We start from the raw sequence: 11682 nt of genomic DNA, 5'->3' as shown, positions 1-11682 counted from the left end.
TTGGAAGGCAGTGGAAGAACATATAATAAAAACTCGAGCTTATTAAGCTACTAGGGACTGCATAGTTATAGTCGAAGCAATGGGAAGACAAGACAATATGCAATTTACTTTTCTGTCTGGGGGCCAGAAAGCTTCGCCTTACCTATTTGGAAGGTATTGTAAGAATATACAATAGAATTGCATTTTTAAGAGATTTCTATTGCATAGAAAGAAAGACTTCTTTGTATCTTTACTTGCCAGGATCTTTCTAAAGCTCGGAATCCGAAGGAACTTTCTTGTCTGCTTTTCAACCTTTCTCCAAATGAACAGCCCGTTTAATGCCATTCAAATTTCATAGTTCATTCTGTTGAGAAACCTCGGCAGCTAAGCAACAGGACTGCCATAATACTTTCATCAACTGACCAAAATTTATCTTATATTAAATTACGATAAGCAAAAAAAAAAGAAAAGATAACGAAATTTCCCCCAAAACTAAACTCATGGATTAATTCGTTTTGCTAAGCTTTCGTATCAATTAAGAAGTGAAGCATTGATTCGACTATTACCTTTGAATTGATAATTCACAACAAACAATTTGTTGAATGTGTGATAATGAACACTTTTCATTAATTCATTCAGTTAACAAAGTAACCAAGAGTTCGAATGACTTTTACAATATATCTCGTTTATTATTAAATCGGAATCGCTGTAGAATATGAAATACAACAACAATAATAATAATAATAATAAACAAAATGAATTAACTTTCAGCATAAATTGTAATAAATCAAAGAAATTCACGAATACTTTATTAAGCAAATAAAAAAAAACATTAAATTCATAAAAACTTCGACCAAATCAAAAAACGAAACACACATAACAATAAATGAAAAGACAATTACACACAATAATACGATATAAAATCCATACAAAGTGACAATTATGCAAATTTTTTTTTTTTTTTTTATACGAATTTATTCAAATATTTATGCAAAATAAGAAAAAAAACAAATTCATAAAAATGTAAATTACGAATACATCGTAATCTGTACATTGCTAAAACACCAATAGCGACATAGTAATGATGTGGTCGCCGTCTTGGACATCTGCTATCTATGGCATGAGAGGGACGTGCTAAGAAATGGAATCAAAATTCATACATCCACACTAAAGAAGACCATTTCTAATAGAGGGCTCAATATTTTTTTTTTTTAACATCTAACGTCGACAATAAGCATTTCTTACTATTAATATGATGAAATAGAGCTATACTCGCCACTCGAGGAATCTTTGAAGCCCAGATATACACATATATAATTTATACGCATATATAAATTCGCTTTTCTCGGATACGGTTCGTATCACTGGATCGTGCATATGCTTTTTAAGAAAAACACACACACTTGCATGTTTTTACTATAAGACTCTTTTATTTACAATCAATTTGTTTAAGGGTAAGACTGTTTGCATTTTATTTTGACAATAATCTCGACTTCTCACCTCTAATATTCTTTTTCGACTCAAATGTTCTTGTCCGACTGACTCTGCCTTTCGCAGAGTATTTATAAACATTTTTACAACCATATTACTATTACCCAAGTGCATGGTTTCATTTTCAACTCGTTAACCTGCTTTTCCGCTAACCGTTTTCCTCGGCCGGCAGCTGCATAACGCGCCGCGAATGTGCTTTTGGGTTTTCCTTCTCTAGCGAGAAGGGATTATTTGGGAAAATCAATTAGTTGGAATGAACTGGATTTGGGTTTTCCGTAACGATATATATACATCTTCCTCAGCGTAAAACTATATATGCTGATCTACTTATGACCATCTGTTCTTGCTCCGATAAGCTCAATCTGTTCATATACGTCTATATATGGGTCACACGTGCTGCGTCAAAGCGTTGATGTCTTGGTGTTTTTTTTTCGCAAAATTTTAAAAAAACTTTAGTAAATACTTCAAATAATTTTATTAAACTAAATATGTGCAAATTGCATCTGTAGTCTGCTCCTGATAAAGCCATTATGCCATCATTGCAGTACTTGTGCGTTTTTCATGGGGTCTGAACATCCTCAGAGAGCAAAATGAAAGGTAGTCGTACATAACTATGTTTGCATCTAAACTTCCTAACTTCCTGTCGTAAAGAAAGCCAGCAACTTTCTAGTCCAAAAATTCTGAACACTCTACCTGGACATTTTGATCGCTTTAGATATGGACTAAGCAGGAGAATTGAAACAGCTGACCAGGTTAAAGCAACTGATAAGGTATCAGCTTATTATTCACAATTCTCTTACAGACCTACTAAGTGCAAAGCATTGCTTTACGCGGCGACAGTGTGAACTTTGTGTGTTCTGAGCGGCGAGAAATAACAGCCAACAGGCGCCCTCTCATTGTTTTGTTAATAAATTACAGTTCCCTCTGATAAATTTCGAATTGCCTTAATGCCGGATGAATTGCCATTGTCTTAACTTAATTATATATAAATCCCTCTCTCATATCCTGCTTCGAAACATGGTAACATACAAACTGTAGTTGCTGGTAGCTCGGTTAGCCGACTCTACGCCAAAAGGACTACGCATTCCGAGTTTCTAGTGTGTTTGTAGCTTCTGTTGTTTTGGGTTGAATTTTGAAATGATGATGACTATTGTAGACCGTTGCATATCAACAGGCCTTTCTTGTCACATGGATAAAGTAATAACGTGATAATCGTTTGGACGTGAACCTTGAATCCAAATAATTAAAAATACATCGCTCAGTTCTTCTAAAACAACATGCAACACAATCTAAACATATGTTTGTGTTTTTAGATCAATCACAGGTCCTTCGAGATCTTCGGAATAGCAAACGCTTTGACGCTACACATAGATGAAGTTAATATTTAGACCTTTAGTAATTGATGATAGGCAATGTCAAATTTGGCACGTGGAAGCCATAGGACAAATTTCAATAATTTAATCTGAAAAACTCCGAAAACTAATGGATGACAGAGGAACGTTTAGGGGGAGATGGATTAATAAGCTCGACATGTTGTAGTGATCAAGATAATAAATAATGTAGGGGATCTTTAGTGCGTATTTATGGCTGGCTATTGCAAATAAAATAAATAAAAAATTCCGCCCATCTATCGGTGGTGATTATAAAACGTTGTCTTCTTGGAAAAGATAATTGCAGTACCAATAAATATTATTCTTAACAAGTGTAATTAGAAATGTATTTATCAACTTGAAAATAACTGCAGAATGCAAAGAAATGTTTATGTGACTATGTAAATGAAATAATACGAGCCATTCATCAGATACGGCAGATATACGCAGCTCTTCGCAAGGCAAATAGAATTTTAACGTTGATAGATTAGTGTAATTAATGTAAAAGTATTTTGTGTGCGCTAAGAATACCAATTGTAACAGAGCAAGAACAGGTTAATTAATTAAGTAATACTTGCCCAGCGGCAAGAAGAGATCGCCACAATTTACTGAAAGCATTTGATCGGGAATAAAATTTAAACAAAAAAAAAAAAAAAAAAGATTCATAAGACACGATGAGTTTATATTCGCACGTGTATGGAGGCTTGTGTGTTTAAGCAGCGTTATGAAGTTTTAAATAATTAAGTGAACTGAATGTTTAACTCTTCAAAGAGTAATAAAGAGTAAAACGCTCACTTTTATTATTCATCGAATGATGATAATGATAATTATGCTGATGATGATAATAATAATAATAATGATGTTAATGACGATAATGATGATGATCATCATTATGAAGATGATCTAGAAGATCATGTTTAATGCACATTTTATAGCTAAGAGAGTTTTGTTTTTTGTTTTTTTTTTTTTTTTTTGCAGAGAAGCAAAAGAACTGCAATAATATTCAAAGAAAAGAAAAGCAAAAACAAAATTCAAAGACAGTATAGATCCATATCTGAATCTCATCATCGTCATGGCGTATTGTTGTTGTTGTTGTTGTTGTTGTTGTTCGTTTTGACTCTTTCAATGTTTGAATTACTTTATAGTTTGTTGCTGTTTGTTACTTTACAATCATTGTTATTGGTTTCGTTATTGTTGTTGTTGTTATTGTTGATATTGTTGTCATGGTTGTTGTTGCTACTGCTGTTGTTCTTGTTATTGTTGTTAGCAGCAGAATCTTCACGTTTAACTAAGTATGTAGATGTAGATTCATCCGCAATTGTTATAAAAAGCGTTGCATCGCTTTATGAAACCCTAATTCAATTCCGACGTGTGTTCGTTACGTACGCTTGATTGGCAAACAATTAAATATTAGAAATACGAAAAATTGAAATAAAATACATACGCGAACGGTTGTTTTGGAGAAAACCACCTCAGTATCAGGACAACAAAAGGGATTATTCTTATACTGATGGTTGGTGTGTTGTTGTTATAGCGGATTAATCAAAAAAAAAAAAAAAAAAAAAAACAAAATTGTTGAAAAATTTTTAATTGAAAATTTATTTTAAAATCTAAAAATAATAATAAAAACGCAAATTTTTTTTTTTTTTTGAAATTTAAAAGAAAAAAAAATAAATAAACAAAAGACAAAATGATATCAATGAAAACTTTTATATTAATTGTGAGTATTCTTCTAAAGCAAAAAATTTGATTATGAAAAGAAATTTTAAAATAATAGAAATTTTTTCTATTCAGTAAAAATCGAACAATAAATATATATACATACAATACTTGAAGGAATGAAGGAAAAAAAACTTAAATTAAAAGCCTCATAAGAGATTATTCGAGAATACATTTGTAAAAAGTTGACGAAGAGTTCATCCCTATGCCAACGAATGCGAAGGTCAACGAAAGCGATCGAAAATATTCAAAAGTTACTTTAATAGTTTTTTGTATTACTACACTTGACTTACGTCTATCAAGATTGTGTTTAAAATGTATCGCACTTTACTTGAAACTTTCAAAACCGCTTGGGCCATTGACGAACGTTTCATTGCACGTCGGTAGATGAATAAATTCTTGTAAAAGTTATCTGGGAATTGTTAGAAATGTCATTAACTGCACAAATCACATAGATATAAGGGAGCGACCAATTTCATTACGACCGCCTTGTTCAGTCATGCGTTGAAGTGCTATTCATGCTTGCCTTTAACGTTCGCTGACAGAAGAGAGAGAACAAGAATCAAAAATTACGGCGAATATGCACCCGATCAGATTTTCTTTTCCTTTCCAATTTTCGCAAAGCAGTCCTTTAAAATACAAGCGTTTCCTTATGCTGATTAAAAATATTACGAGAGAAAGGCGAGAAGTGCTTAGTCTGGCAGCAAAAAACTACAATTTTTCATCCCAACATAATCACCATAAAAAGCTTGTTCAGTCGTCTGCTATGATATGCAATTGACCGCAAAGATCAGGCCAAAGATTCTTCCTATGAAGTCTTAATATCTGTAGTTGTACAATACAATATTGGAAACTAGTTTTTAATTGGCTCAAGTGTACCTATAGCTAAATCAAATTTGTAGTGTTCCAATACGATTTTTTGCGAACTTTGAAATTCCAACATAGTTTAAGAAATCGCAAAACAATTTTAAATTTTGATTCGTCTCGCATTCGCATAAAGCACCAAAAGGGTCTTTTATAAGGTGCAAGTTTATAATTGAACTTGACTTTGTAATGAAGTAAGAAAAGCTGGGAAGAATTTCTTATCATAATCTAAGCGTATATTTGTTTCACGCCTGCGCGGATCAATCTTCGCTTACATAAATGTCATCAAAACCACCATCCGATTACACATTGGGCGGAGTATTTCGACAAAAGTCTTTAAGATCCGCCTGCCTGCTTGTCAAGTTCCCCTATAAAAAATTTATTTTTTCCGGATCAATACCTAGACGTTGATGATTAGGCGGAGAGACGAGGACTAAACGAACTTAGTATCGTAAAAGCGAACAGGTTCCACGGACGAAACGATCATTAGGGTGCCAACTCTAGGATAGTCGTGTAAGATTAGAAGAAAAAAAGTTGATCTCGTTCGCCAAAGTGAACATGATTGAAATCACCCTCATTCTAAAAGTTATTTCATTCCCCTTACAACTAACTGAGAATATGATGACTTTAGATTCTATTATAGATAACTTAAACCTATCGAAAAACTAGGTTACTCGTATAAAACCCAAAATGAGTTACGATTTTCAATTGTTACAAAATTACGTATATATATTTTGATGTCAATCCTTCTTTAATAATTCCTTTTTAATATCATAGTTAAATTTCGAGATCAAATTTTATGCTCTCCGTCAAACATTATTTAGGTTAATCACTTTTAATGCTCTAGTATTTATGTAGTTTTCATTCTTAACCTGATTACCTAGTTTTCTCTTCATTCTTTGTTTTATCTGTTGTTCGGTTCTCAGTCTCAGCTTTTCTTCTTTACCTTTTTTTTCTAGGTGAACTAATAATCTGTTACTCATTAGCATCATTCTATCATTGCCATCAGTTGCCTTTACATAATAGGCATTGAAGATCTTATAAAGCTTAGGCATAAGGTCTTGAATTATTTAGACAGGTCCCTTGAATTGTCGCTCTAAAAACTGTATTAAAAATTATTGGTAAAAAGTCACATCCTGCCTCGTGCTATGTGCTCTAAATCGATTTCAGAAGATTTTGTCATTCGATCAGTAACCGAAATTTGTTAACTTTTCTCCCAGAATCTGCACAAATTTGCATCTAAGATACCCATGTTTTTCAGGTAATACCCAAAGAAGTTATCACCCATGTAGGGTAAGACGTGTAAGCAAGTGTAGATCACGTCTCCACGGCTCAAGCAGGGATCTTATTAAATCCTTTGCTTGCCGTTGCCCTACACTGCATTTCCAATGACCAACTGATTTTTTCTACGGCTCCTTGATATGCCTCAGATATATTTCCAACCAGTTATCATCCCTCGAGTCTCCGTATTCAGCCCTTTCATTGCATTTGATACCCTAATGCTTAGGCATCCTAGGCAAGTGTGCTGTGGAACATGCTTGCCAAACTTATTCAGAGTATCAAGGCACTCTCACCTTATTGTATGTCCTTCTAAACGTTTCAGAGTGAATGCAGAAATAATTGCGTAAACACATTGCATGTGAAAAGCATCCGATTCATGTGAAATTGTCAGCCGCATAAATTGTTATGTTTCATAAGTTTTTGACAAACTCATCATATGTTTATATAGAAAGAAGAAGACACTATGTATTTATGGGTAAAAAATTAATCACTTGATCCAACGTAAGCGCCGGTGATGCGCACGTGAAATGATTTGATGGAACTACCTTCAGTGATATACTTATATATATGTAATCATATTATAAAACGCAAATCTGTTCCTTATGTGATTCAAAATAGTTTTTCTTAACAAAGTCTTCGATGTATGTATATATTTTGGTATGATCTTTTTTTCTTATTTTTTTTTTTTTTTTTTTGCTCGGTTTATCTCTGTACATTTTGTTTTTTTACTCTTTTCGATTTTTGCATTACGAGAGAGAAAATCTACTACGGAATGTATGTATTTGAAAGTATTTAACATATGAAGTACTTGACATTTTATGTTTACAACTATGATTTCCTTACACATTTTATTTATAATATCTTTAAGCACATATTCCTTTGGTATGTTCTTTCTTCTAATCTCCTTAAAGCTTAGTTATGCTTTATTTTTATATAACAATTATGTTGATGATGATGATGATATGCTTACATTAGATAACGTTGGTCATCGGAAGATCTAGTATTATTATGTACTATTTTGTATGAGATACTTATATAAAGCAAGTATGCAAATAAATATATGGAACAATAAAGAATAATTTTTTTTACGTAAAAATATCTGAACATAAGCCGGACATAAATTGTGCAGCTTTTGTATTTCAGTTAACTAATACAAAGAAAAGTAAATATTATGGGAAATATGTATTTTAATGGCTACAATGGTTTATATTTATTTTGTGAAATTTTCATGATTTGCATAGAAAATCCTTAACATATGCTTCAGTTGAAAGCTTGGGTGGAAGCCTTAATGTAGACTGCATAATACCTTCAATGAATTATTATGCAAGATGGTAGCACAAATGAACTTTAATTTTTTGAGAAAAGTTAAAAAAAGAAGAAATTCTATCTCTGTTATTTCATTTACAAAAACAACAAAAAAAAGCCCAAAATTTCATCACTTCAGACTGCAATCATTTTCTATATATATATATTCGACATAAACGAATTCAAAGCGTTTCATAACATTTTTTTGTTTTTTTTTTTTTTTTTTTTGCAAATCGAGCATATTTTCATGCGCATAAAATAATCTATAAGCCTGTATAATCCCGAGGAGGATGAAGAAATCGGATATTGCTGTCTACTTTCAAAGCAGTACAATATTTCAAAGTAACCAGACAAACAAAGCTAATTGAGAACAATATGTTTGAATTGAGAGAAGTGTTTGGATTAATTCTGCATTTTCCTAATTAGCCGGGCAACAAGGTCTTTAAAAAGTTCTTGTATACACTTTACACTTCATTTATAAAATATTGCTAATAAAGGATCCCATCAAGTATAGGTTGAATAATGGCTGCAAATGCAAAGTCCTGAATGGAAATAAGTAAGATAATTATACTCGGTCGTGAATAAATTGAGTAGGCGTGGTCGTTTTTACATTTCTTTAGAGATACTACAGCATCGCCCATAGAATATACGTTGAATGTTTTGTAGATTTATCTGCGGAAGCTTATCAATAATGATAATGAAACCACCTTTTTATTCCTTTTGAAAAATAGAGATATCGTCTCTTCTATGTAGCACTATAGGAGCGTCCTTTGACCGATTTGAACCATTTTCAATACCAATCTGCGTGCAAAAACTTCCAATGTTCTTGCAAAATTTGAAGTCGGTAGCTTCATTTTTGCCACCAAGAAAACATCTGCAACAGACGGACAGACGGATAGAAGGAAAGAAAGATATGATTTAATCGATCCACAATTTAATACAAATCAAGAATTTCCATACTTTGTGGAGATCTCAGAAGCTTTTCCTCCTTTTAGGCGTTGCCAACAAGTTGATGTGATTAGACCCCTCATCCCTTATTGGTGATGGGTGTAAAAATTTAAGCTAACGAAACGAAACAGATAACTAATTGTAACTAATCAAGAAGCGGTCAAGATGGGTAGACAAGTTGGCGACCAAGAGAAACAGCGACTTCCTCTTCAAATGGTGTTTGGAAATATGGCAGGGAACGGCATGAAATGTTGGATAAGGTGTTAGGTGCCAACAGTCTATGTTAAGTACACTACGAACCCGAATTTAGCTCATAACTGGCAATTTCCTAATCACTTTTCGCTGGCATTTAGGTGAACCTGAAATTAAACGGGCAATAAAATGACTTAAGCAAGTCGCAGAAAGTGCAATTATTAACACAAAGCATCGGCCAAAAAAAGTAATCTGCTCTTTTTACCTTAAAGGCCTTTACGCAATTTTGTATGAAAAATGCATCGAAATATCAGAGCAGTTTTCGGCTACTCTTAAAGGATCCAAAAATAATGAAAGGAAAAAAATTACATCTACTTACGGCGCTTCTTGACCGATGTATTTAAAACTTAGACCCTTTAGAACTCTTTATTTCGTCAAACTAACTTTAAAAACCAATGGGAAAAATTCAAAAAATATTATCCACTCAGATCGGCAATTAACCAGTATTCGCCCCTATGTGTTCATCAACATTTCCCTAACGATTTACACACAAATCATTCCGCATAGGGCTTTAAATTGCTGGCTTAATCAGGAACTGCAATATTAATTACCAACGGGAGTAAGGAGGCCATAACTGACAATAATTTTGCGATTATAACCTCAAATTTTCTTGGTTCGCATTGAATCTACAGCGCCTTTCAATCCTTGAGTCAACACAATTGTTCTGCTTTTAAAGTTTTGCGCGAGTCTGCGCGAGATGACACGTACTGTAACTACTCCTAAATGGCGCTCATGGCAAATTCTGGATAAATTGACCACTTCTTTGATCAATATGTGTAGGTGACCATGAATCGATTGGACTCAACATTACACATATTTCTTTTAAGGAATTATGCAAAAAAATTGTTTAGAATTTCCGAGGATAGTAAAGACATGAATAAATTAGCATTTTGTTGTTGTTTCTAGGAAAGGACCTTTTAGCCAGACTCGTTCTTCCTCTTTGCGCTCTTCGCGCGAAATGACTTTCTTGAACGGGACCCTTTAAAATACTTCCAATGACAAATTGCTATGCAAGCTAATGCGCGTTACTTTTTAGTTATATTGGTCGGACGTTATGTTATTGACCAAACTACGCAGCACGCTACACTTTGAATGCATAATGTTTCCGTTACCGGCGAAATTGTCTGAATCTTTTAGTCAAACTCACGCTGCAAACAAGCTCGTTTTCACATATTCACTTCTTGCGCCCCATTCGCGAAATGACTTTGTTGGACGAGATTCTACAAAACAATACCAAAAAATAAATTGTTATGTAAGTTAATGTGCGTTAGTTTTCGGCTATATTGGCCTCATGTTATGTTATTGAGTACACTGAGTGCAGCGAGCTACACATTGAGTGCATAATGTTTCCGTTACCGCTTAAATTGTCTGTGTATCAAAAATCCGTTAAGTACTAACGCATTCAAGACCGAATCTCGCTTCACTTTATTGAGACTTTGACGTAAAAAGCATTTGATAAATGTATCAGTGCTAGACGAGCCATATGACTTTTCTGACAAAAATTGTCATAGCAAATAAACGTAACGACCAAACGACTGCTATAAAATTATAAAAAAAAAAGAATAAAAAAAAAACAAACGGTTCACGTTTAACGTTTGATATTCAATTCACATTTTTTGACATTTAACAGCCTTAGTATTATCAACAACAAAACATTTCGGGTGAAAAAAAAAAAAAGTTATGTACATACTTACTTACATCATACCCGCGTAACCATAGAAGTATTCATAACAACAACAACAACGACTAAAACAAAAAATACTTTGAAAAATAGCAACGAATTGCCAGCATCCTGAACCAACGCCAAGAGGAAAGTATTAAACAAAAAAAACAAAAAAAAGAACAAACAAAAGCAAGAAAGAGCGGAACGAGTGCGAGAATAACTTTTACTGTCCAAAAACCCAAAAAAAAAAGAAAAAGAAAAAAAAGAAAAAATTTTTATGAAAATAGATGAGAAAAAAATATTTTGCGGAATATTTTGTGGCGAAAAACTATGGAAAAATCCAAAACCAATTTAAAAAAAAAAAAAAAAAAAAAAAAAAACGAAGAGTGCGAGAGCAAATAGAGTAAAACACAGCCATGGGGTTTACTGCAGAAGAAAAAAGGGTTCTGGCGAAATGCTATACAACAAAGTCTGTGCTGCTTACAAAACTTTTCCTCGTCTTTTTGTTTTTAACCACTCGCAGGATGGATAATTTCATTTTTGTTTTGTGTAAAGTCGCTCTAAGGTTGAAGCCAAATGTCTAGTTAGTTATATAAAAGGTTTTTGCGTAACATGTTTTGTTGCTATAATTTTTGGTTACATGATGATATCAGCGCTAAAGTACAGCTTTAGTAGTTTAGATCTGTTTTCATTTTTTGTTTTTTTTTTTTGTTTTGTTTTCTCTGCGTTTGTTCGTCTGGACAAATTGCAACAAAACGTGCCCTTATGTTGTTACTGCTCGATGATAACTTTAATTTCAATGCCTTTGCA

The 11682-nt window shown here is 33.1% G+C and overlaps 1 protein-coding gene across 1 annotated transcript in view; it reads left to right on the top strand.

Moving 5' to 3' along the window:
- Nucleotides 1-4526: 4526 nt before the first annotated feature.
- LOC119636211 (occludin) overlaps nucleotides 4527-11682 on the top strand; it is a 38945-nt gene continuing 31789 nt past the window's right edge. Inside the window, exon 1 of the mRNA XM_038031444.1 lies at nucleotides 4527-4560. Coding sequence (XP_037887372.1) covers nucleotides 4531-4560 — 30 coding nt within the window. The 5' untranslated portion in view covers nucleotides 4527-4530. The remainder of the gene's footprint in view (nucleotides 4561-11682) is intronic.

This window comes from Glossina fuscipes, unplaced genomic scaffold, assembly GCF_014805625.2.
Source record: "Glossina fuscipes isolate IAEA_lab_2018 unplaced genomic scaffold, Yale_Gfus_2 28, whole genome shotgun sequence".
Classification (NCBI taxonomy): Eukaryota; Metazoa; Arthropoda; class Insecta; order Diptera; family Glossinidae; genus Glossina; species Glossina fuscipes.
Note: the sequence above shows the minus strand (reverse complement) of the source record. Positions and strands in the feature narration are given on the sequence as shown.